This window comes from Zonotrichia leucophrys, chromosome 5 (genome assembly GCF_028769735.1).
Source record: "Zonotrichia leucophrys gambelii isolate GWCS_2022_RI chromosome 5, RI_Zleu_2.0, whole genome shotgun sequence".
Taxonomy (NCBI): domain Eukaryota; kingdom Metazoa; phylum Chordata; class Aves; order Passeriformes; family Passerellidae; genus Zonotrichia; species Zonotrichia leucophrys.
The window spans coordinates 10,952,778-10,979,110 of NC_088175.1; the positions used below are offsets into that span (position 1 = coordinate 10,952,778).

At 40.1% G+C, this 26,333-nt stretch overlaps 1 protein-coding gene across 2 annotated transcripts; it reads left to right on the forward strand.

Moving 5' to 3' along the window:
- LGMN (legumain) lies at window positions 1-26,227 on the forward strand. Of its 2 annotated transcripts, none has more exons than XM_064714866.1 (14): window positions 1-102; window positions 6,073-6,250; window positions 13,894-13,991; window positions 14,814-14,895; window positions 15,400-15,485; window positions 18,082-18,157; window positions 18,609-18,671; window positions 19,539-19,605; window positions 21,201-21,319; window positions 21,985-22,074; window positions 22,758-22,955; window positions 23,545-23,715; window positions 24,605-24,672; window positions 25,464-26,227. In XM_064714866.1, exons 2-14 carry the CDS (start codon window positions 6,113-6,115, stop codon window positions 25,501-25,503), a joined length of 1,296 nt encoding a protein of 431 aa, XP_064570936.1. In that variant the 5' UTR covers window positions 1-102; window positions 6,073-6,112; the 3' UTR covers window positions 25,504-26,227. The 2 variants fall into 2 exon arrangements, with proteins under 2 accessions (XP_064570936.1, XP_064570937.1); XM_064714867.1 differs by lacking the exon at window positions 1-102 and adding an exon at window positions 3,846-3,912.
- Window positions 26,228-26,333: the final 106 nt, after the last annotated feature.

The window sequence follows — 26,333 nt, forward strand, 5'->3', positions numbered from 1 at the left end:
GCCGGGCCCGGCTCCGCCCCCCCGCGCACCGCGGTCGCCCGGCTCGGCACGGCGCTCGCCGCAATCACAGCGGCCGCGGCGGCGACTACTCTGCATGAGCTGGTGAGGGCGGCGGGGCTGCGCTGGCCGGGGGCTCCGGCCGGGGGGGAAGGACGCGGGGTTCGCCTGAGCGAAGGGAGCTGTGAGCACGGGACGGCCCGCTCCGCTCCGCTGCCCGGCCGCAGAGGCAGAGGCGGGGGAGCGGCCCCGCCGCCTCCCCGGGGAGCGGCCGAGGGTGCCGGTGTCCTTCCCGGGCTCCGAGCGCTGCCGAGCCCCCGCCGCTTCGCCCGGCGCCCCGTCCGGCCCTGGGGCTGGCACGCCAGGCCTGGGAACTGTGTTTGCTCCCTCCGTGCTGCAAGAGAGACTGGCTCAGAGCGGCTCCTTCCGAGGGGCACTGCCCAGGGCTGGCGCGGGAGGGACATGGGGCAGTGGGGGAGGAAGCAGCGGCAGCAGCTTACATTTAATCACCAGTAATACATTTTTATTGGGAGAAAAGGATGGAGTAACTATTTACTGGATTTCTGAGGAGAGCTGGGGATGCCTGAAAGGCGCTGCGCTGTGGCTGGTTGTTTATAGCTGCTAGACAGCCTTGCCGTAGCATTGGAGGTACTAGCGCCACTAATTCCCACTTAAAATGGAACAACACTGTGTTGGATGTCTGTATTTGCGAATTAACATAAATATTGTAGCCAAGATCTGAAATGCTAAGATAAACGATAGTGAAAGACGTGGAGTGCAGGAATCTTGTGTAATACCACACTGGAATTTCTGTGTAATAACTTCTGCAGAATTTCATTCTCTCCGTGCTCCCAACATTTCCATGTTTGCTGAGCAGACATTCTTACCCTTACCTGACTTACTCTTTTACCCTTATACCCCATATGCCGACTCAAGCTATTTAACAAAATTATTACTCATGTAGCATTGTGGTATCTGGGTTTTTTTTACTATCAGAATGTGATGGCAGAGGCTTTGTACATCTGCAGACAGATAAGAAAGTAAATAGCAGAAGCAGTTATATCGAAGCCTTAAGGTCTGCCAGATTTGAATCTAGGTTTTTTGAAATGTGTAGAGAAAAACAATCCCCGAAACCAGGTGTATTAGCTTATCACCATTCTAGGAATGATTTGGGGTTTTTTTTACTCTCAGGTAAATTGTACCATCTCTGCTGCTGAGAAAAGTAAACCTGCAAACAGGAGAATGAACTTTATTTGTAATTACTTTTAAATACATTTATTTAACATCAAGAATCATTCTGAGTTAACTAAGAAATCATGGGTTTTTACAGTAAAAGTGGCTTATACATCTTCAGTAGCTAAACAGAAATATTTTACTAAAAGTTCTAATCATACTAAGCCCGTTCATAGAATGGTTGCTAGCAGACTTTGTAAGGAAATATTTTGCAACAGGGATGATAATCTCCTTCAAAGTGTACCATGCTAGAATTGATAGTGATGGAGGTTTTTTTCCTTTCTACAACACAAGTACAAAAAGAAAATCAGATTATTTGTGCAGGGGCCTAATCACAGGTTTAGGTGCTTCTGTTTTTGTAGCAGCCAGCACAGCATGTGGGTGGAACATTGCTGACAGAACTGTGGACATCAGTTTCCTATGAGGAAGACTTTCACAAATTTTGTGGAAATCAGCATCTAAATGCCAGGCAATATGCAAGCACTCTGTGGAGAAAGGAACTGTGGCTTGATTTGGGAATCTCAAAGGCTAGTAGTTATGAGAAGTGAGCTGTTAAGAAAGACTTTGCAGAAGAGCTTTAGTGGTCATCTGACCAGCTTAAGGTTGTTATTTTTCAGCAAGGTTACTGTTAGTGTACTTCTCATGCAAGTAATATAGAGATATGGTTTCTGTTTATACAGCTCTTGGAGACTGTGCCTAAGGTATTTCAAGTGCAACCCACTGAAGTGTCAATATTGCTTTAAAAGCTAGTGGAAAATACTTTGATCAACTCAAAGCCCTTTCTTTAGAGTGCTATCCTGTTCTAAGAGTATTGATCTTAAAGGACTGTTTCCCAAAGGAAAGTTGTGAACTCAGGGAACAGGCACTTGGCTGGAAAAATTGTTCCAGCAGCAGCCAGCCATTTCCAGATGTGGGCTTTCCTAAGCATCCCTCTCTTATCAAGTCAGAGATGTTTGCTAGCTATCTAGTGGGAAGTGGTCAAAGCACCTCTGTCAGGGCAGACTGGTTTTAAGAGTGAATTGTTCTGCAAGAGCCACCCAATTCTGGATGTGCTTCTTCCGCAGATTGTGCAAAGTGTGCAGCAGCCTTACCTGGGTGTGTACGTGGTGGTGAGATGCTGAGCCCACTGCACTGGTGGGCCTTTATCCTGGCATGGGCTCCAGGCAGAGTTAATTAACTCTTCTGGCAGAAAGACTAGGCAGAGCTGGTCAAATCGTATGATATTTTGTGGATCAACCAAAGCCCCAAGATTATCTTGTAGTGAGTTTTTAGTTTTTCCACACAGTCTTCATCTGCATGTGATGTAGGATTGATTGCGTGTGATGGATCTTCAGAGAAAGGCTTTTTCTGTGCCTGTGGTAAACTGGTCAGCTGAGCTGCTCTCTTAGTATGACTTGAAGACAAAGCATGTGATGGGGAGCTTTCTCTTCTCAACTGTAGGTCAGGAACTCCTACAACACAACCCTGAACCTGAACAGCCTTTTAAATTGCCCACTTGCACTCAGAGGCCTTCTTTAAAACAAGTAGAAATATGTGTGTGTGAGAGTATATTTCTTTGTTTGATCATCATTTGTTTGTACTTTGTTTGGCTTGGTTTGGATTTTTTTAAGCAGTAGTTAGAAACAAACAATGAAGACCCATTCCCACTGCACGTGTTTAAGCCTATTTTAAATGCTGCTTAGAGAAATTCAGGGAGCTGAGCATTTATTAGTTACAGTGTACTTGTCCATTGTGGTATGTCTGGGTTTTTTTTTATTTCCTCTGTTCTTTCTGGTGTTAATTTGATTTAATTATAGTATAGGAAAAGACAGATAAGAGAGATTATATGTCATTAATTTGTGCCAAAGGGCGGTTCTTTTCTATTCTAAATTATCCATGACAAAATATGTATGATATGCTAGTACAGTGCAATGTTTCTTGGTGTTTATGTTTTTTCCCTGGGTGTTCTGCATTAGTCACAACTTTGTCTCAGCAGAGGAATATGAAGACCTAGATACCCTTGTACTATCTGGAAGACTTGAATCCCTCATGGAGGCACTGACTGAGGTAGCTGAGTCTCTGTTCTGATGTGGCCCAGGGGTTTTCTGTGCTGGGGCTCTTGGCAGGCAGGGTGCAGTGCTGCTGTGGGGTACACCTGAGGTACAGAAGTCCCTGTTCCTGCTCTGGCCCAGGGGTTTTCTGTGCTGGGGCTCTTGGCAGGCAGGTGTGGGGTACACCTGAGGTACCTGTGTGTGGCACAGCAGGGCCTGCCCACAGGTTCTGCCTGCGGTCCTGAGAACTGAGGCTCCTTGTGAGTGTAGTCAGGAGTGTGAACTCACCAGGAAAGACAATCCCATCTGACTGTTTCCATTTGTCTGGTATATCAGTAACTGATAGTGGCAGGGACTGTTTCCATGTGATGGATGTGTGTGCCAGGACCTCCCTTGAGCCATCATGTTACATGGCCTGGTGAACAGCTGGCACCCATGCAGTTTCTGTTGATATGCCCTGGATTCTGATGAATGCTATCTCAAAGAGCTAAGCATCATGTGAAAGCATCTCCAGCACTTATCTGGACCATTAACTTTCTTTTTTTTTTTTTTTGTAATGTAAACATAATTCATGTTATAGTAGGAGAAATGTTATCAGGCTGACACTGAGCTCTGAGAGATCTGTGTGCAGGAAATTCAGCTCAATATTCCAGTAAGTCAAACTTAGTTAAGATTCATAAGCAGATTGTTCAAACAATACTGATTTTCTTTTCTTGCCTAATATTTCGGGAGTTAGATATACTGAATTGAATGTTGGAAACGAATAGGCTCATTGGCCTGTGCCCTGTGGTGGTACTTTACAAAAGTTCTGTACAGGTTGGTTTGAATCTTAGCCAGGCTGTAGACAACAGAATAGGCAGGTTTTATGGATGTTGTAGACACAGTGCTTCTTCAGCACAGTATGCTATTTGTCTTATCATCTGAAGAAGTGACAAGATAGATCAGGCAGAGTTGCCATACAATGCCACATTCTTTGGCAACAATGACAAAACTTTACAATTCCAGCTCAACATGGGAGAGTATAACCATCTAATAAAAAATCTGCTTATTCCTTCATATCTGCTTGTGTGCTGAAGAAGCTAATAAGTCAACAAACCCTAAATTGTTAAGTTACTGTGTATTATTCTTGCTCCGAGTGTTACAGGCAGTGACAGGAGTGGCTTCTTCCTGAAAGATAAGTTTTTGGAAGAAGCAGTTTCATAGCAGTTAATCTGTTTAGACCATCAAGACTTTCTTACTTTCTGCTAGCTCCACTAAAAAGGATAAAAATCCCCATCTTTTAAATATGTATATATAGTATAAGATATGCATATATATATTTTTCATACTACTACCTTCAAGATAAATCTTAGTGACCAGTGAACCCATGCTGTGTGTTAGTTTAGTAGTCTTCTCTGAACACAGCTGCTCTGGAGAGGATCTGGCTGCTTCTCTATTCTAGCCTCATTTGAGTGGCTGCAGATGGGTGGTTTTCACTGGGGTACTGAGGCTGACTTAGATACTGTTTACTTGGTTTAGTGGTAGTTTTGATATTTTGCCTTGTGACTGTGTTGAATGGCTTGGGGGTTTCCAGCTTTTATTCCAGAGAAAGCCATGTTAAAGTAGATTACTCTGCCTCTTTCTACAACACCTCTTCCATACCTAGCAGCAATCATTTACTTCCAGGACCTTGTATTTGTGAGTGGGCAGGTGTAAAATCCCATCTCCCAGTGCATGAGGAAATGTGTAATCCTTATGCATGTGCCAGGAGCATGCAGTTCTTCAGGGGAGTTAGCTTTTAGAGTTTCACATCAGACGCAGCTGACCTGAGACTGTGACCAGCAAATGGAACCTGCCTGCCCCCTGAACCCCAATTCAAAAAGCAGACCTTAAACCTGTGATTGGATGTGGCCAGATAGTTTGCGTGTAGAGTAAATGCTTTACCAGACAATCAGAGTGCTCAGGACATTCACTAGCAAGGACCCTACTTCTAGTCTTCTCAAGAAAGTAGAAAGAGCCATTTCTGCATGGGCTCAAACCTCCCTGTGCTCTGCTTTTCTAAATTTGTCGTTCACAGGCTCAGATGTATTTTTCTCACTGTGCACCAAGTGCAAACACTTAACCATTGAGGAAAGGGGGCGAAAATGCTGCTCTTTCATGTGGTACTGGTTCACATTTGCTCTCCTAACATAAAAGGCTGCACAAATAGCGTGAGGCTCTCACAGCCTGCACTTTCCCCAGCCCCAGCAGTTAGGGCTGCATCTTGTGCAGAACAGTGGCATGGCCTCTTTCCACCCTCTTTGGTATTTTGGGCACACAGAGCTTTTGTGACACTCTGACCTCGCAACTCCCCACCACTTTTCCATGTCTGCAGTGTCCTACATCACCTGGGCTTTGACTCAGTAATAATGGGCTGATTGCCAGTAAGTGGAAACCAGGGAATTACATAAGCAGAGACCAAGAGAATAGTTTTAATCAGAAAGAGTTTTATCTGTGAAGTAATTGATAGCGAGGCTTGCTTTGTATTTGAAACTTATTCATTGCCAGCTAGTATAGAGTGAAACAACTGGAGGGAGCTGAACAACTTGGTTGTCCTATTCAGAATTGCTTTCAGTCAGATTTGAAAGCTGACAAAAAGCTATTGTAACTAGTAGCAGCTTGGTGCTAAAGGAAGATATGACCCAAAATTGTACTCTGGGTTAAATGGTCTGTAAAGCAAACAGAAAAACCCCACAAGCAGGAAAAGCTTCTAGTTGGGATATTGCTGATGTTTGTTTTGCATTTTTTATTGGCTGATGTCCTCTCATTTACTTGTCTCAAAATTCTTCATTAGGAGAATTTTCTCCCATTTGAGGAGTAAATAAAGAAGAGAGATGATACTGAAAGCAGTTTTGCTGCTGGGCTGTGCTCTGGGCATCAGCACATTCCCCATGGAAGAGCCTGAAGATGGAGGCAAGCACTGGGTGGTGATTGTTGCAGGTTCCAATGGCTGGTACAACTATCGTCACCAGGTAAGGACCACTGCTCCACATGCTGATGCTGTCCATGCTCCAGGAAGTGCCAGCTCCCAGACTTGCAGGAAGGTGGTAGCTGCCTAGTTTAGACCTTCTGCCATTTGAGCAAGTGCTTCTACTTCTAGACTCCCAGGTGTGTGAGGTTTTCAAAGCAAACAGCTGCAAGGTTTGCTCAGAACCTGCTCTTAGTTATTTTTGTTACCACCACAAGAATTCCCTTCCACTACTCCTTTTTACTATATGGTTTTTTTTTTTTTTTTGCATACACCTTTTTTCAGCCTCTAACCTCTTGAAAAAGCTGTCATTACCAGAGGAGAAGTATTCTTCCTCTAATCTCACTTCTGCATCCTGGGAGACCAGTGCCTTTTAGGGTAAATACTCTATTACTAACTAGGCTAGAGGATCTAACCCCAACTTGCAGTTGTAGAGAAGATACCTAGAGGTAAACCTCATTTTGAGACACGTGTTCCTTTCCATTTCTTTCCTCTTTTCATTATGCTCCTTTTTTTCTAGTTAAAAAATCTCTGAAGGCTGCAAATGCATTATTATGTTTTGAGGAGTGGAGGATATATTGAAGGGGATTCTTTTTAACCCGGACCAGTTTGCTGGCTGTGTTCAACAGCATGGCCTCAGAATTATGTTGGCACAACAAAGATAGGGTGCAGCAGGGTGCAGGAAACAAAGTGAGTGGCAGAAACAGGAGGAAAGGGAACAGGAACTCCTGAGTAACGCTGCTGGGAAAGCCAGTGGGTTGTGAAACTCTGGGCTGAGTGTGGGTGTCACTATGGACAGGATTAAATCCAAGTGACTTAATTCTGATTAAGTTCAAGATTTATAATCAGCAGTCAGGAAACTTCTGCAGCACTTTCTCCTTGGGGAATTGCTGGACAATCCCTTAAACAGATTAATCTATGCAAATGCTATCTTTGCTCTAAATTTGCAGCTTGGCTTTCCTGGAGAACAGGATAATTTAATTCTGATTTATGTGTACATTTATATATTTCTAAATGCTAGAAGAATAGTTTATTATAGTATTGTTTGTTAAATACTAGTGTACAAAATCAGCATTTTTAAAGCTGAGTTTTATGAAATGTACTGGTTGAATTGCTGAATGCTGGAACTTTTAAAGTATTTATTATTTTTAATGTAACTGCCTGTAAAATATAGAGAGGCTTCATCCTCTTGTTTGAATGAGGAACAGATGAGCCTTCTATGTGTTAGGCACCCTGGGTTTTGTGTATGTTTCTTCTTCTTCTAGGCTCACAATCAGTTTGTAACTTCCAGCACAGTGATGAGCTTAAAACTAAATTAATCAGACTGACAATCTTGTTGCATCTGAAGAACAACCTGTCACTGGCAAGTGCTAGCTAAACACTGACAAACAGGTTTTAGGGACTTTCCTGGCTCCTTACACTGTAGATATCACCTGATAATTATAGTTGGAATATTACAGCCTTAATATAAACTATTCCTATTTAAAATTAAATCTTGAAGAAGAATTTTAAAGTTGAAATTGTGAAACAATGATGAAAATACTACTGCTGTACTTGATTACTGCCTGTCTTGGAGTGTCTAAAGTTAATTACTGAGTTGTGCTCTTTTTGTTGCTATTGCTGTATAACCAGTCTAGCTGGCTCCCTTCCATTCTAGGAGGAGTTACTACCACAACATTAATTCTTTAAATAAAATTATAATTTTGAAGCTGTGGCTCATGAGAATTCATTTTCTCAGTTGCCTGGGCACAGTTTTTAGTCTCTCTGTCAGTGAGCCTGCTATGCACGTGCATCTGCCAGGTAAAATAGGGTTATGCAGAACACAAGAGCCACACTTACATATTTGTGTCCAACAGTGAGTGAATCTCTTTAACATGCTAGTTTCACAGAAGCCTATTAACTTTTGAGTGTGATCATGTTTTGCAGATATTTACTAAGTAATTCCTTTTCAATGGTAGAAAAATGAGAACGGGATTTCTTTAAATACCTAATTTTGAAGATAATGTCATCTAACAATGGACAATATCTGCCACGTTGGATTGTTCTGAATTTAAATACTATTTAAACTGTATTTTAAACTGCCACTTGCTTCAGGTATTAACATTTGGAAAGAAGAAAATTAGAACACCAGTAATAATCCTATTAAGGTTACAAAAGCAGCATTGTAAAAGAGTCCTTAGAATGTGGCTGGGTTCTTACTTGCCTGTCCTGAGCAACATACTGTGCGTCTTGTTATGAAAAAGCTCAATTCCCACAGGATGCAGCACAGCAGCAGGTTCTGCCTAGTGCTAATGCTGTTCTGCCTGGTGGCCTTTTTTGGTCAGTCTTAAGGGCCTGGTGGGTGTGAGCACACATGGTAGCAGTGACATGTGGTGAGGCAGAGCCAGCAGTTAGTCATGGGAAATCCTCTCATGTGTGACATGAAGTGTCATCCAGACAAGGGTGCCTTGGGTATTAAAAAATTGGAGAAATTTGTTCCCAGCAAAACAAGCAGAATTATAGACTTCCGAGAGTCATTCACAGGACGAAAGATGCTACAGGAATCTGAGGAGTTCTAACAGATTTGTGAAAATATGCAGACTGATCACCATCTCTTGGTGTGTTAGGGTTCCCTACCTTCTAGAGGTAGAAGCAAAAACATTTTAAGTAATTAAATTATTTGCCAAAGTCACTTACAGTGGAATAGGACTTGGTCTTTCACTTCTGTGCTTCAGAACACATAGTGAACACACGTGGGAACACGTGGTATTGTTCAGAAGAATCATACCAGTGCTATAAGAAATCAAAGCAGTGCTCCAGAATTGCACGTTTGTGTAATTTTTTTGCTTTCCAAGGGAGAAACTGCAGAGGAAAATATATTTTACTCTAATTCAGTTCACTCCTGCCATCACCCTTCTTCCCAGAACTTCTCTGACCTAGCCTGTGTACAAGTGGATTTGTAGATGTGTTCCAGTACATAGGTATTCAGTGTAGCTTTTTTTTAATTCCAGACTTGTTGCTATTCCCTTCATGCACTCATAATGTCCCTTTGTAATTTGAGAATTCAGCAGACACATCTCTGGGTTTCAGCTGCTCAGTTCAGCTGTCCAGGGTACACTAAATACATGATGTTGCATGTTTGTATTGCCTTTTTATTTTGTGAGCTCCAGTTGTTTTCATGCTGCCTGCTTCAACATGGTCAAAATGTACTGCATTGTAATTATCTGGTGGTAATGTGTTCATATGACTGAGCAACCACAAAAGCAGAAGAAATAGATTACATATTAAAAAATACCTAATTTCATACATGCTGCACACTGTACAGACCCCAGGAATAATAAGTTTGTAAAGACTTTGCAGACCCAGGAAACACTGAGTTTGCACCTGTAACCTCAAGGAATCTGAAACTGTGCTTAAGACTGGTTATTTAGATGTCAGTGGTCAGGATCCACTGTCAGTGCATACCAAGGATAGAAAAGGAGAAAAACCACCATTTGTGCTTAATATGAGCAAGATTCACACTTTGCAGGCAGTTGCTCCTATTGTGATGGCTGAACTGGGACTTCTTCCTAATCAGGATGACCTAAACTTGGCTTACACCTTTATCTCATCCAGTTCCTAAAATAAAATTTAAGTGTTTTGTGTAGTATAGAGCCCAGTGTGATAGGCTTACTGTCATTGCAGGGCTGGCTTGTACATTGCTTTGTGCTTGTGGCTTCTCAGTTCTTTGGCATTTTTGTCCTTATTTTAGTGGTTTTGATTAGAGTTGCTTGGGCTGTGGAAGGGCTATCAGTGTGCTTCTCTCTGCTCCTCAGCAGTTACTCTGGCTTCTCTGCAGCAGCTTTCCATTATGAGACTGGCTGCTGTTCAGGAGTACTCCCCCTGTTCCTAGGGAAAGTGGCTCAGCTCTGTGCTGCACAAAGAGCTGGATAAAATACCTCTGGAAAGCTTAGTGACATACATGAGCAAATACAGTACTAAATGCTTCTGACAGATTTGGAGTGACTCAACAAGCTAGTTCTCATTAGAAGAAATAGTGTCTGGCTCTTCTGTGTGATGAACATACCAGCTAACTCAAATCTAAAGCTGGCTTCACATCAGATCAGAAGAAGAGACAGACCCATGCTTCCTGGATACTCAAACCCACATAGTTTGTGGAAAAGCCTGTTGTGAAACAAGAGTCTTACTAAAGATGGAATGCATCCTCAAGAGTAATGCCAGACTGAAAAAGTCTGGCAAAATTACAATTAAAACTAAAAAAATATGAATTTGTATACATGAGTCTGTTTTCAGTTGTTGTTTTTAGTCTTACACTCACAGAGCTTTGTGGGTCAGAGACTGTATTTATTCAGTGTCCTAGACACTGCCAGCCAGAGCAGTATCTTATTCCAGGACAGTCTTAAATTTTCCTCTCTTGTAGGTAACAGACACTAAGGCTGCCTTGGCCTTCAATTAACATTTCCTCACTGTGCTTAATAAATTTAAACCAAACTCTTAGGAAACCTTTCCTAAATTCTTGATAGAGTTATATCTTTGGGCAGACTCACTGATGTGTGTTTAAGCAAAGGAGTAAGACATGGCTGGCATTTCAGACATATTCTTCTACTTTGTTTGTATATTAGAGTTCATTCTTGTTTAGGCTGTGACATTTCAGCCTAAACAAGAATGAATTCTTGTAGTGGGAATAGTGCTGCTTTAAGGTAAAGCTGCCAGTTCCTTTCAGCCATGAACCTAGCAGTCATAAGACAAGAAGTAACCAATTTCACACAAGTCCAAGCTTTTCCCTTTAGGAACTATTTATGCAAGCTTGTGTCATAAACAACTTGATTTTTCCAAAAATCCCCCAGGCAGTTTGCTTAAAAGCTGTGTCATTCAAATGTGTGAACAGCTGTGTGGCAGAGGAAAATTGGGGTACCAGGAAAACAGGGTAATTCACTCTCTGATCCCCGTGCTTTCCAAATCTAGGAGTTAATTATTTAAGCAGCTCTTCCATCACAATTTGCTGATGTAGTGAAGGGTTTAGACTAACCAGGAGTGAAAGGTCTAAACCATGCCCTTAACAGTGTCCATTTTGGAGCTGCCCATAAGGTCAGTGTGCAGCAAGAGCTGTGTAGCTGCACCTTCTCCTGTGCTGTGTGGGGCAGCTGCAGCTTTTCCTGTGCTGATCTGGGGCAGCCCCTCAAATCACAGTCACAGAAACATGATTTAGTGACAATTTATCCAGTAAATGTTCATAGCACACATTTCACATGTTAAACCATCAAGAATAATACCAATAAGAGATCTGAAACCAGTGAACAGCTGTTTCTTCTGGAGTGGTTTACAGGTGCAGATATGCCAGGAATAATTCAGAGAGAAGCAGGGTCAAATAGCAGCATTTGAGAGCAGTTAGACATCAACAGGAAATACTCTGCATACACCTTCCTGCTCTAGCTGCAAACTTTTTTACTCTGGTTTTGTAGAGATTTATGGGGGTTTTATTTGTACACAGGGACCAATCATGAGCAATATCGAAGGTGGCTAATTAGGTCAGCTGATTCTATGCAATAAACCCTAACTGTTTACTCATAACTGTCCTACTTTAGTCAATGGATTTTTAGTAGGAATGCATGTTTTTGCTGCTCTAGGCTTTGCTGGTGATATTATTATGCTACCAGCAGTTCCCTTAGCAAAAGCCTTAAAAGGCTGGGACAACCCCCACACAGGCATAAGTTGAGATGAAGGGAATTGACTGCATTGATCTGTGTTCCTTTTAGGGATTTTGGTAATGACTATTGTTTGCTAAGTGAGGACATACTGAGCAAACAGTGAATGAACCAGAAGGAAGTAGAGGAAACAAAAAACCCCCTGATAATATGCATTTAAAAGTTTAACATGTTCTGAGTATTTGGGATCAGTTGAAACACCTCTGAAGTCCCTGCTGGCCAGCCACATGTCTGTGGGAGCAGACAGTTGCTGATTGAATATGGTGATACTCTATCACTGCATGCCTGAGCATTTCCCTATTGCCAGCCTGTGAAGGTTCCTGTCAGCATCACAGAGGTGTGTGAGTGAGAAGGGATCTATGATCTACTCATCAGTCAGTGTAGAGAAGCCCTGATTAGTGTTTTCTTCTGCTTCCGCTTGGGTTGCTTGTGAAAATCAAATATCTTCTCAGTCATACCTGTGCTCTTCTGTTTCATATTATATGCAATACCTTCCTAACTCTGTTTAACCTCAATGTTTTGACTTGTTGAGGCAGCAGCTGGTATGATGACATACAAGGAAATGGAAAACTAACTGGGAGATTGTCTGGGATAGGTGGAAGAGAACTTAGACTGCTGACCTGTAAAATAGGAAATGAAACTGCTTTAGTAAGAACAGTTTAACATTTGGGGTTAAATCTCACATAAAGAGATTTTATTGTTGGAGAGTTCATTAGCATTGAATGTGCCTCACCCTTCACAGAATCTTGCACAACTATCTTCTCTTTTCATTTTTATCTGCACTTAGAAGACCAAGGATTATAAAGTTACAGTATTTTACAGTGTCATTTTGGTCAAACTAAGGAAAATCACTAGTACTCCTAAGTAATCTAAACAGACACTGGTCTACTTAAACCACATCAATTTGGTTTCCAAATTAGCAAATTAGATTAGTTCAACACAAGTAAGCTTTAAAGCTTGCTTCCTGCCTGCATTTGGAGTGTGCATTTGTTAGATGAGATCTCTTCCATTAATCCTGCACAGCTTTTCCTAGCAGTTGGTGGGTCTAGTTCTCAAGTTTAGGAATGATTGTTAATGCCTCATTAGGGCCCTCAGGGACTGTAAGTTTTAGAGAAGAGAATCATTTGGGCTGGGGTTACTAAGAAGTTAGCATTCTGATAGAGCTCTGCATTTACTTTACCGAATTTACTGCATTTACTGTAATACCACTTTAATGAGTGTTGTTATTTCTGTGTCACGGGAGGATGGTTCTGTAAAGAAAATATGCTTATTCATATCCTGTACAAATCAGCAAAAGAGCCTGAATTTTGCAATTCTGTTTTCCACTGAAATATGATGTGCCCCTAGTTAGTCCCTCTGCAGAGTAAGAAATACATAATTAAAAAGAAAACATTCCTTAAACCAAATCCTTATCTCATAGTAGAGCAAGATTTAATAAAATCTTTGCATAGATGAGATTGGTAAACAATACTTGCTAAGTCAAGGACAGCCTCTAATCCTTAGTTGTGCAGGCTTGGTGCAGAACTAAGGGAAATTGGTGGAAATCCAACTCTTTTTGTCTGCTTGGCACACTTTGGATTTCTCTGTCACTGCAAAAGGTTTTTATTTTGATTTTCTCATACAATGGAGAATATTGCTGAGAGCTTCATGTTAAATTTGTTATCTGTACTAAGTCTGAAGTAACTTCTGGTTTCTGTTTAAATAAGAAATCAAAATAGGTAATGAGGGAGAGCTATTAATCATAGTCTCTACTATTAATGCAACTGCTGCTGATTAGAGAAGAGCAATGAGCTCTGCTTTAACGCGTGCATTTCAGCTCTCTAGCAGCCCTCAGTCTCTTATATTGGAATGAAGTTTGTTTTGGTCAACAGCCTGCTCTGAGGTCTGAAAAGCTGTTTTGCTTCAAAGGTATCAAAGGTAAAATTTCTGTTAAAACTAGTAATGAAAATTTGCTTAATTTCAGGCAGATGTGTGCCATGCCTACCAGATTGTACACCGAAATGGAATCCCAGATGAGCAGATCATTGTCATGATGTATGATGACATTGCTGATAATGAGGAGTAAGTGATGAACATACACTGGTTACAAACTATATGGTTACTACAAACATGCCGTGGTCACCAGTGTGTTTTGAGTTTGTAGTAGTTTTGAAAGAAAAGCCCTTAAGACCACCTGTGATATGCATAGAGATATCAGCACAATAATTCTCCTTTGAAATGTGCTCATGAGCTTCCTAAACCCTGGGACACAGCTCAGCATCAGCTGTGGCACTGAGGAACTGCAGAGCTTTGTTATGAGAGTAAGGGATCTTAACTCGCAGCCATAACAGTGTGCAGCAGATAAATAACCTAAACTTGTGAACACAGGGGAGGTCTGTGTACAACTTCCAGGGCTTTTTTGGAGGATATCATCAGATAATTCCCAGCATTCAATGAAGATGGGTACAGGTCCCATTCTGGGTGACTGTCTAGAGCATATCATTGCTTCCTGTATGACACAGTTAATTTATACAGCCTCTAACTCTGGAACAACTTCCCCCAAAATCAGCAGACATTACAAGCACAGCAGCACTGGGAGCAAAGTATTAAGGGGAGTAAAGGCAGGACTGCAAGGAGAGAAATGATCGAGACCATCCTCCTACATCTTCAGATTAATTGACATGATCTGAGATAGAGTACGTAGTACATTCATACTCTGAGGGTAAGGACACCTGAGACAAATATATATAACTGACTGAAGTGCAAAGCCCTTTATATTCTGAAATCACTTAATGACATATAGTGCAAGTTCCTCTACTCTCAGGTGAGCTGGCTTCTGTTGTTCTAAAGTCATTGCATGGCATGTGGATAATTATTCCTATTTTTGTTCCATTTACCTTTCAGAAATCCAACCAAAGGCATTGTCATCAATAGACCAAATGGCTCAGATGTGTATGCTGGAGTGCCCAAGGACTATACAAAGGAGGTAGGAACAAATCCCCTTTCCCTGGGGTTCAGCATTATCCAATGTCTGAATAAATTCTTTCACCCTGTAGCTTACACTCCAAAATGCACATAATATAAAGCATCAAGTTTATTCACCTGCATGGTTAGACATGAAGTTTGGTGTTCATAAGATGAATATAGACAATAGATTCTTTGAAGTGAAGCACTGGTCATCAAAGTGAACCTTTACACTGTTTCCATGCTGGCACATGAAATAAAAGGAAGGAAGGTAAAATGTTGTAACTCAATCTGAAAAACAGCTATGTAAAACTAATTGTTTCATTAAATCAGTACAGTAATCCAGTCACTCTGTGATTTCATGATTCAGCAGCCAAGTGAGTCATTAGATTAAGATGTATTGAAAAGGCTGGCCAGCTAAATTTGTCATCCGTGCATAGCTTCTAACTTTAAGAAACCATCTTTCTAAATGAAGATTGTGTTGTTTTTATGATCAGATCTAACTTTAATCTTCTCAAATCCTTAGGATGTTACTCCTAAGAATTTTCTTGCAGTTCTCAGAGGAGATGAGGAAGCAGTGAAAGGGGTGGGATCAGGAAAAGTATTGAAAAGGTAAGAGAAGTTTAATTTAGAAAATATTTGCATGTGTAGCTGTAAATTGACACTGATTTCAACAAAAGAACAAATTAGAGCAACTTAAGAATCCAGCAAAATTATTGATGGCATTTCCAGGTCCTTCACATTACAAATACAGTGTTCTAGTTTCTTAAACTATGCATCACAACAAAGCAACTGCTGATACTTGACTGATTAAGGTATAAAAGATCCAGAGAGTAGTATTAACTGTATGAAAGTATTTGTTATTTAGGCTGTTATCTTTTTCAAGAATGGCAGTTCTAAGATAGTGTGGCTAAACTCTGGAGACTTCTGGAAAGGATTTTCCAAGGCTTGTTTTAATGTACATGAACAGTTTTATTAATCAGCAGAAGACTTGGGTCAAACTCAGGCCAGACTTTGCAGTGAGTGGCAGAGGAACAGAGAGAGCTTAACCAGCTCTTCAGCTGGAAGAATTGCATGCCTAATCCCAGCCTTGGTCTTTGTAGCACGTGTACAGTTATTGAGGCTGAGTATAAATCATAATTCCATTCCTAATGAAGTGGAATTATGCTTTGTAATTAATGAAAAAAAATCTTTGTGACTGAAAAAGTAATATGAGCAATTAAGCTTGTAAGTGATGTATTATGCTTAAATTATTTGTAAACTAGGCTACACAAATGATTCTAAGTTTTGCAATATTTTAATATATGAAGAATAATAAATTATAGATTGGCTAAATGGAATGTAAGATTTTTAATTAATGGTAGTTTATAACGGCTTATATAATTTACATGATTCAAGAATGTAGTTAATACATTTCAGGGCCTAATAATCTTCTTGGAAGGATACCTGATATCAGTTATTCATCTTGCTTCTACAGAGTTTGAGATGTGAAAGTATGATGCCACCTTACTAAGTTGTAATATACTTCTGACTATTGGTTAAGACATATATCATATATTTTTCTGTGCACAAGAATGACTGTAAAGCCTTTAAGAATTTAAATTCAACCATTTGGAAGGACTAGCCTTGTTAAAGAAAAACTGTGAAGTCTACCTTCATCTGACAGTTGATTTTAGAGGCATAGCAATGAAACATTACAGAAGAATCCCACTCTGGCACTGAGGAGAACAAAATGAAGAACTGAAGGAGCAGGACATTAGTCAAATAAGTTACTGCTCTGAATTGTTTGAACTTCATTCTTAAATGCTGAGGTTGAAAATGATATATGCAACACATATAGGCAAAACGTTAACAAATTACTGCACCTTACCAGATTGTGCAATTCTAGTATCTGGAATGAGTCAAGGGATGACTATGAAGCAATTTCTGGTTTAAAACAATGTCCATCTGAACACACCTCACCTGTGAAAGCTTGATGTTCCTGTTCAAATAAGGGAGTAGCTATGCAGGGGGCCAAAGTCTCTTAATGTACTCAGGAAGACAACTTGAACCCACAAATTAAAGTCTTAAATGTTTACATTCCACCTTGGTCAAATTTTTTGCATTTAGGATCAAGAGCAGGAAGCCAAAAAGTAACACCAACCCTTCTTTATTCGGCTCTGTTTGAATTTTCAAGTGGCCTGACTTCTGCTATTGGGTGGGACAAGAGCTCAATTTTCCTTTCCCTGGGAGGCTTCCAGATGGACTTCCTGGAGTTCTCCCTAACCAGTAGGTTACTGGCCAAACAGAAGGCTGGACAATGTTCCCTTGAGCTGCTGAAATTGTACCTGTTTGCTGTGAGGGAAGAGCAAAAGCAAGTAAAGGTTTCTGGACTCTGGTACAGAGGAACAGAGGAGGGCCTGGACACTCCTTCTGATCTTTTTACACACTTTATATTTAATTGTCCCTGAATCCAGTTTAAAAGGAAATTCCTTTGCAGATCTGGCTGTTAGGGCAAGACCTTTCTGTCACCCAAACATGATCTGTTTGAATCTGATTAGAGTGGAATCAGGCTGTAGAGCAGACTGTACTACACAGATGTGAGGGTGTCAGAGCCTGCGAGTGCTCAGCTGACTGCAGAGCCACGGGTGCAGATGCCAGTCTGGCCCTATGGGTGCCTGTACATGCATCAGTTCCTCATGGAGCTGCAGGCTGACACTGCTTGCTGATCTGTGTGACTGATTATGGCCACAGTAGTCCTTACACATACCTCAGGGTCTTAGCAAAGAGGTTTTTATTATTTATTCTTGTGTTAATGGTATAACCTTGGCATAACTTAGTAATAAAAGCATTCCTTTTTTACCAGACTTCTACAAATGCCCACATTATTACCAGTTCTTCTCATAGCCATTAAAAACCAATTGTGTTTCCACCATACCCTACAGCCCCTGTCTCAATCAGCTTACAGTTTGGAATGTGAAGCGTGATTGCCATATTCTCCATGTTTGAGGGACCATATCTTTGTTTTTGTTCCTTTTGTGGGCATCTCTTCTAATAAGGATCCAAACTGATATGCTTGGGAGAAAAAAAAATTACCAAGAGGAGGTGCTTCAGCTCTATTATTTTCAGATATTGACATGTCTTAGCACTGAGAAGCAGATGATTGTTGTTGTATTGAAGATTAGGTTGGAGTAGTTAAAAAGACTTTGTTTCAATTTTTTCATTACAGTGGCCCCAAGGATCATGTGTTTGTTTATTTCACTGACCATGGAGCTCCAGGACTTCTGGCTTTTCCTGATGATGATGTAAGCATTTGGGGAATAACACAAAACCCATCATTTTAGTGACATACTAAAATAATAACACAGAAATGTAAAACATGAGAATATTTAGTGCACTGCTATATTGAGGGGAGAGGCCAAAGAAGAGCATTATTCTCCTGATCACTGTATTTTGAATTTTTTCCAGTTAGAATCTGTAACATCCAGTTGAAACTTAAGTTATGTCATTCCATAGTCAGGCTGCTTCACACAGGTGTGACTTGGCTTTCTGGTGCACTATACATATCTTCTGGGACCATTGCTCATCTTTTCCAGAGTGGTAAATGCTAGAATGTTATACTTCAGAAGGGCAAAGGACTGGATAAATTTGTTGGGAAAATAGTGTACATATTCACAACAATTAGTATTTATTCTTAAGTGAATTGTGTGTCTGTTGAACATAAGTGGTTTTAATACAAGCCTTCTTATTTTACAGCTTCATGTGAAGGACTTGAATAAGACCATTTGGTACATGTATCATCACAAGAAATACCAGAAGGTAAACAAGCATACCCGAAATTCTGAAATTAAAAGAGCAGCTGGCATAGAAGAGAGATGCTTTTATTTTGAGATTTGGCTCAAAGTAGGAAGAATCTGTTACATGCAGCTAAGTTTGCATTAGGATTTTGCAGTTAAAAGGATTGATCTGCTCCAAATTTTCCATAAATGGTTTACTTGTTTTTGCAGTTAATGTTCATAAGTAGTGTAAGTGCTGTTTGCTAATGCTGCATATTAAAAAAGCAACATCTGTAACTGCTGCACCCCATAATTTATACCTGACTCTCTTCCTGTACTTTGTTTACTTCAGACTTTACTGTTTGTACAGGAAGTTTTTATATACTTCATGTTTTTCTTACAGTTCCTTATTTAGTTTAAAAGACTGTACCTCTTGTCAGAAAATTCTGTGAATTTATTTCATCACATGTGCTAATAGCAGAAAAGTTACTGTTTTGAACATTTTACTGGTGCTTTTTATATGCTGTTCTTTGTGGCAATGTCTGCTATGGCTGGCTGTGTTTAGGAACACACAGCTGGCATCAGTTCAGAGACACTGCATTCAATACTAACATGTTGCTGTGCCTGTAGAGTGACTGTGTATTTGATCTGTGCTTTGTACAATAGCCAGTAGATCCCTGTGGATTCTGTAGAGGTGAATAACACCTTTTCATTATTATTCTTTCTCCTTTCTATGGAGTCTAATTCCTGAAAATAAAAAATTAGCTTTTGTTTTGTAGCATTATGCATAGCTTTTGTTTCAGGAATAGCAGTACAGGCTAAGTAGCTACACCTAAAAAGCACCAAACAAGTATTCTCCATTTCCTCATGGAATTTCTTAAGGTCTCTGATTTATTTTTGTATTTTATAGATGGTGTTCTACATTGAAGCATGTGAGTCTGGATCTATGATGAATCATTTGGCTGATAATATCAATGGTGAGCAGTCAGTTAACTTACTGGACTTAAATATCACAACTTGTCCCAGACCTTGTCACAGACAAGTACTGACTGTGACAAGAACAGGTTCAAGGCATGTTTATGTAGAATTTTAGTGGGGGAGCGCAAGAAAGTAATACTTTCCATTTACAGGAAGTTCCTTTTAGTAGAGTCTTACAAAAGACTGAAAAGGCTTTCAGTTTCTCGAAAATGAGAAGTTGAAAAGATATTTCTTTTCAGGAACCAGGTGGTTGCCCTGGTTATACAGACATTTCTCAGCCTCAGCACTGCTAACAGGTGTGGAGTTCCTGCTCTCAGTTTCACTGAGTAGCAGTTGTAGGCACCACTGCCAGGTGGATTTGCTGCACATTTGCACAACAACCCAGGATGTGGAACTCGGATTTTTCAGGGTTTCCAGGCTCTGTGCTGCAGAGCTGGAAGCTCAGGCTTGATTGGGATGAGGAATCACAACCTTTTGAAACAGCTGTTCCACATAGAGAAGTGTTGGCTCCTGTGGTTTTGAAGATGTCATTGCAGAGGAGACCAGCCATGTGCCTGTCCATGGCATCCTGGGTGTTTAGCCCTGGATGTGCTGCCTGACACCCACCAAGATTCCTTACAAACAGCTTTTCTTTTTTACAGGTAGTTTCATGTTGATGATTGTCCCAGACAAATGCTCAGTATTTTTTATAGTTTATTCTGAGGACTCTGGTTGTACAACCAGCTCTGCTACAGAACTTAAAAAGGCAGAAAATTGACAGTTTATGTATTAGAGTACAAAGTTGTCTTTGGCAGCTCTCAATGATAAGCTAAGAAGTTTAACTGGTTACTTAGTAAGCATTTTGAAGGGTGCTATGAGGAGCATTTTACTGCACAGATAAGATTAAAGATTTTTTTTCCTTTTGAGGTTTAGGTACATTCTGAATAGAAACAACACAATAGCTCTATAAAATCATGCGGAACACTTTCACTTTAAAATATGGATTTTTCCTTCAGTTACACAACTCTGCTATATATTAACTTTGGCAAAAAGCCAAAATTGCTTTTGTCTTGAGACCTGTCAATATGTGTTTACAGTATTTCTGTTGTCTTAGAGATGACTTACTGGGAACGCTGTGCTTGGGACAGATGTAGGAATATTTTACTTTGTCTGAGTGTAGAGCATTATCCAACAAAATATATTACTTAGAAGGTGGCATTATGTGGAAGTAAAGATGATTTTTAGGGGATTCACTTCAAGTTTGGAGAAAAGATGTCATTATTGTAAAAAAGAAAATGAAATGTATAGATAGTTGTTAGGGCACAATGCTCTCAGGCACTTCTTGAATAGTAGATTTTTCCTTCAGACAATTTTTAAACACCCCAGACCACATTTGGCAGCAAAGAAGAAGCACAGAGTGTGCTTAGAATAGCACTGAGGGTGACTGAACAGAATGATTAACATACTTCTTTCCTTCCTGCTCTTTAGAAGTAAATGATTGAAAAGCAAAATACTTAGACAAATTTATTGTGTGCAGCTAAGTATTAAATCATGGAGGAGCAAGGGGAAATTAAAAAAAAAGAAGATAAAATACCTCTTATTGTTTGTATTACAGTTTATGCAACAACAGCTGCTAATCCCAAAGAGTCATCTTATGCATGTTACTATGATGATGAAAGACAGACTTATCTTGGGGACTGGTACAGTGTGAATTGGATGGAAGATTCAGATATGGTAAGTTACTGAAACAAATTTTCTTCATTTCATGTATGAAAAAGATCAGTAGGATTTTTAAGCATAGCTCTTTTACAAGATTTGTGAAAACATTTGGCTTTGTGTGGGAACAAAATCAACAAATTAAGTTGGTAAAAGTATTTATCTACTACTCAGAACCATATATATAATCTTTATTTGTTTGGGCCACTGAATTTACTTCCAATACCAGCTTTCAGAAATATTATTTCCTGTTGTTATTTATAAGATAGAAAATATCTAACTTCTAGTTTCAAACTGACATAATCTTTATTTGCTAATCTCTCCAAACATGTTAAATGAATTGGGCAGTTCAGTGAGTTGTATGTCTGCTTCAGGGCTGCTTAAATATGGAACTGTGGCTAACCCACTTGTTAGAATAATGGAGAATGGTGTTAATTAAACAAACCTGGGATTTGTATGCAAGTCCACTCCCTTCTTGCCTATTTCCTGGGAAATGACATTACTAAAAGCAAGATGAGAATATGCTGTCAAATCTTCTTTTCAGTTTTTACTTCAATGTCTTTCAAAGGTTGTATAGCTCTTGTCCTATACATCCTCCTCCTCACTGGCAGCTAAGACCCTTTGCAGCTTCCCTTGCATTTTTAGAATAGCATTTTAGACCTCATGGAACTTTCTTCGTGCAGGAGGATCTAAGAAAAGAAACACTCCACAAGCAGTTTCAGCTGGTGAAGAAACGCACCAACACCAGCCATGTGATGCAGTATGGAAACAGAGTATGTATTTCACAGGGCTTCCTGCTTAAATGTATCTTCAAGCCTTTCTTAGCCTATACTTTCATGCCTTAATCCAAACAACAAACAGCTGTAAACTGGCAGGGTTGATTTAGTCATTTTTAGTCATGAGCTATTTCTCTTAGAAGACCTCAGCATTTAAGAGGTGATGATCCTGATGCTAAAGGAAATCAGCCTTGCATATGCATTAATCCAAGAAATCAGGGTACAAGTTGTCCTCCAAGCCCTGCCAGTGGTTTGACACTTCAGTAAAGAAAGGTATTTACAACTTCCCAGCATATTATGAGTATTAGTGAAATGTTAAAAAATACAATGATCCCTCAAATGGGAAGAGCTAAGAGGTGATAGAGCATTTACAATAGTCCCATTTTGCAACAGATTAAATACTCATTAAAAAAAATAATGTGCAGTTATGTAACCTGGTAGCTTTTTTCCTCCAGTGAGTTTTGGAAATTAAAGTTCCCTGATTTTTGGCAGCCTTTACCTCATTGTATTAAAAACACAACATATGCATACACACAGACACATACACCTACAACTCTGTTACTTCCTTTGTTTTCTCTAATAAAACAAGTTTAGAGATTTAGGTTTGCATGGCAGACAAAGACAAAACTACCTATTGAGGGTGATTGACAGTTTCCATCTGCTTACTTTTTATCCTTCAGAGCATCTCCTCCATGAAGGTGATGCAGTTCCAGGGCATGGGGAAGAAAGCTATGCCCATTTCTCTGCCACCTGTGGAAAACTATGACCTGACACCTAGTCCTGATGTGCCCTTTGCAATCATGAAACGAAAGCTGATGGCTACCAATGACATTTCTGAGGCTAAGAAGATTGCTGCAGAGATGAAAGCATACCTGGAGGTAAGAAAAGAAAAAATAATTGCTCATCAGGCCAGATATACTTCTGTTCTAAGAAATGGCAGAAGGAAAATCCCTGAAAGCCAAAAAAATTTCTCTTCAGACTGATGGTTTGTTCTTCCTTTAAAATTCAGTGATCTGTTCCACAAGACACATTCTTAGTAATTATCTAGCCAAAAGGTAAGCAAATGCAAAAGTCAGTCTCACAGCTTTTATTGACAGGAAATTCCTCATCTGCATCCATAGGGATTCTTGTGGGGATGACTTAATCTTTGGTATTAGAGAAACTCATGTCTCAGTAGAACTGAAACATTCCAAATCAAATAGCTCCTGCAGAATGGAAGTCAGTATTCCCTGGTAAACAGTGGAAGGACAGTAAGAAATTTTGGGCTCCAGGAATGTTGACTTTCTGTCAGTTTTCATTTGAGTGTGAAGAGACAAGTGCAACAGACTATGCTAAAAATAAATGGCAAAATTTGGTTCCCTAAAGAGCCTAAAAGTTAAAGGAGGATTAAAGAAAGAAATTTCATTCAAAGTCTTTGAATTAGATTTAGAAAAAGCATGTTTTAAGTTCTTTTTGTTTTATATACAGGTGAAAGAATTCATCCAAGAATCCATGCAGAAGATAGTCACTGTAGTAACAGGGTCAACAGAACAGACCAAGCAGATTCTGTCAGACAGACTGACCATCAGCAATTATGACTGTTACCAGTCAGCAGTGAACCACTTCAAAGCTCATTGCTTCAACTGGCACTTACCTGTGGTAAGTCACTCATTGGATATAACCTGATAAACAGCCACAAAAACTAGCCCAGGCATAGGCACACCTGCAAAAATCAGCTTTTATTAAAAAGCTACCTTGGGGCAGTCATACAGATCAGATTTGGAAGAAGGGTAAGTAATTGCTTTTGGAAACAATTTTTACTACACCTTTGGGTAGGCAAGAAGTTCACTAAAAAAACTTCTTGCTTACCCAAGATAATATATAATTTTACTAGTTGTGCTGTTGCTTCCATCAGTTCCCTCCCCAGAAATCCCAGTGTTAAGAAAGTCATGTATTGTATTTCTGCTTGAAACATCTCTGCTGTCTAAACAGAAACAAACCATCACCACTATGAATTCATAATCTTGGTGCATTCAGATTTCTGTATTATGATATATTATTATTCATAATTCCTTGCAGTAGCCTTGCTACTATTTCCATCATCATGCTGAATTCTTGAGAACTACTTTTTAGTTTAGGGACTTTAATACTGTTTGCTCTTCCTGGGATCCCAGTTGAGGATTCAAGTAGTGTTATTAGACTTTAGGTAAGAATAAGAAAGTTCTGATTGTAGGCAAGATAGCCTCTTTAGTGGATTTTTTGGTTTTGTTCTGTGGGATTTTAAGAACATAATGGATCAGATGGTCTTGTGTTTGAGGTCAATGTTCAGCACAGCTGAGTTTCCTAAGTTCAAATAAGTTAAATGGCTGAATTGCCTGAAGTTCAAAGAGCAAAGTGTGCAGAAAAAAGATCCATTTAGCCCAGTACTAGATCATCAGTTGAACACCTTGGATGTTAGAGCAGCTCTAAATTATTTCCATCATTTAGTCTGGATAAGCAATACCTGCTTTTGATCACTGAAATTCTTAACAATGTTTGTTTATTTCAGTATGAGTATGCACTGAGACAGCTGTATGCCTTGGTCAACCTTTGTGAAGGAGGATACCCCATTGACAGGTAATGAGGTTCCCAGATATGCCCTGTAGTTTAACTGTGGCTAGAACAACAAAAGCCAATAGGCTGATAAAGCTTAATCCTAAAAGCTTCTCACTTGTTCTGCTCTTGTTATCATTTTGTCCATAAATCACTCTAAATTTAGAAATGTTTGTTTTGACAAACATCATTATTTGTTCCCTCCCACTCACAATGATCCATGTCCCCATAACCCTTTAATTTCCTTACTGAGCCTCAGGGGAAATGGCAGCCAGTCAGAGGATGCCACTGCACCACACAACATCAAACAATGCAGCATGGCTGGTGCAAGGGCGTTGCCCTGTAACTCCTGCCTCAGCTTACACTGAAGCCAGGCAGGGAACTGCTGTGTTTTCTCTGCCACCCCCTCAGCTGCTGGCTCAAAACACCACAGCACTGCTGGGTTCTGATGATGAAAGAGAATATGGTGCTGTGTGTGGGGTAGGAAAGCAGGGAAGTAATGGTCCAGGCTGACCCCTGTGGTGGTGCAGTAGAGCCAAGGGCAGCACGGTGTTGGAATTCTGTCTTGGGAATTTGTGGTAGAGGTTGGGATCCCAGCTTATGAGTCATGCAAGAGAAGTAAAAGGGAGAGAAGAAAGAAGAAGGGTAGGGAATGTGAGGATGGACTGGTAGTTCAGAGAGTGGGTACATGCAGCTCGGGAGGTGAAGAACTGCTGCCCCCACTCCTGGTGGCAGCCCTCTGCAGTCAGTTTGGGAAATTAGTTTAAGAGCAGAGTACCTGAAAAGTTATTGATCATTATTGTTCTCTGTTGCAGAATATGCCTGGCCATGAATCGGGTGTGCCTTGGGTATTGATGGAAACAACAGTCCTGAATGTAACCCTTACTACAAGTGATAACTTCTCATAGCTGTCATAATCCAGACTTTATGTGCATGCAACCTGGAGAGTCAGACACTGTACTGGAACTGTGCTGGGAGCTGAGGCACCAGACCATGAGCAGTGCAGCACTTGCCAGTGCTCTCCCCTGCATCCCCACCTGCTGACAGCCTGCTGCTTTGAGAGAGGCATTTTGGCAGACCACCTGGAGCTTTCAAGATGGATAATTTTTTCAAAGCACAATGCTCTTAGGAATCTCTGGATGAACACTACAAGCCACCTATGTGATTGCTAAATCCATCCTAAATCTAAACATTGAGTCATTAATTCTAGAGGGTTTTTTTAATACTCTTGCTAGCTCTTAACTTTTTAAAAAAAGTTAATGAATGCCATTACAGTGACTAATTTGCAGATTGGTTGAAGACTGAAGAAACCAAAGCTTGTTCTTCATGTTTTAACTCCTTAACAGTTTAAAGAAATTAGTTGCATATGGGAGCTGTTTGATGTGGACAGCACAGTTAAATGTTGAACAGTAAAAATCTTTGAGTAGAAAGTACTGTTTCCCAAAAAAAATCTAAATATCTAATGCTGTAAATTTAGCACCAGTATGCTGTAATTAATTGTGTATACTCACAAACCTGTGGGAAGTCATGGAGTACAGGAATTGCCTGTGAATAAAAATAAAGTTGACAGTTTCATCCACCCACAGTGCAATAGTGTTGGACATGTTGCGTCTTGAAAACGAAGGAGAGCTAATTAATTCCATGACATGCATTACAAAGTTAATCTGTCCCTCTAAGACTTTCAT

What these genes read in the sequence shown, in the direction of transcription:
- LGMN (XM_064714866.1), top strand. Translation starts at nt 6,113, where the DNA reads ATGATACTGAAAGCAGTTTTGCTGCTGGGCTGTGCTCTGGGCATCAGC. An exon ending in GGATGGAAGATTCAGATATG is followed by an intron (nt 21,320 to 21,984) that starts GTAAGTTACTGA and finishes TTCTTCGTGCAG; the next exon opens with GAGGATCTAAGAAAAGAAAC. An exon ending in AGATGAAAGCATACCTGGAG is followed by an intron (nt 22,956 to 23,544) that starts GTAAGAAAAGAA and finishes TTTTATATACAG; the next exon opens with GTGAAAGAATTCATCCAAGA.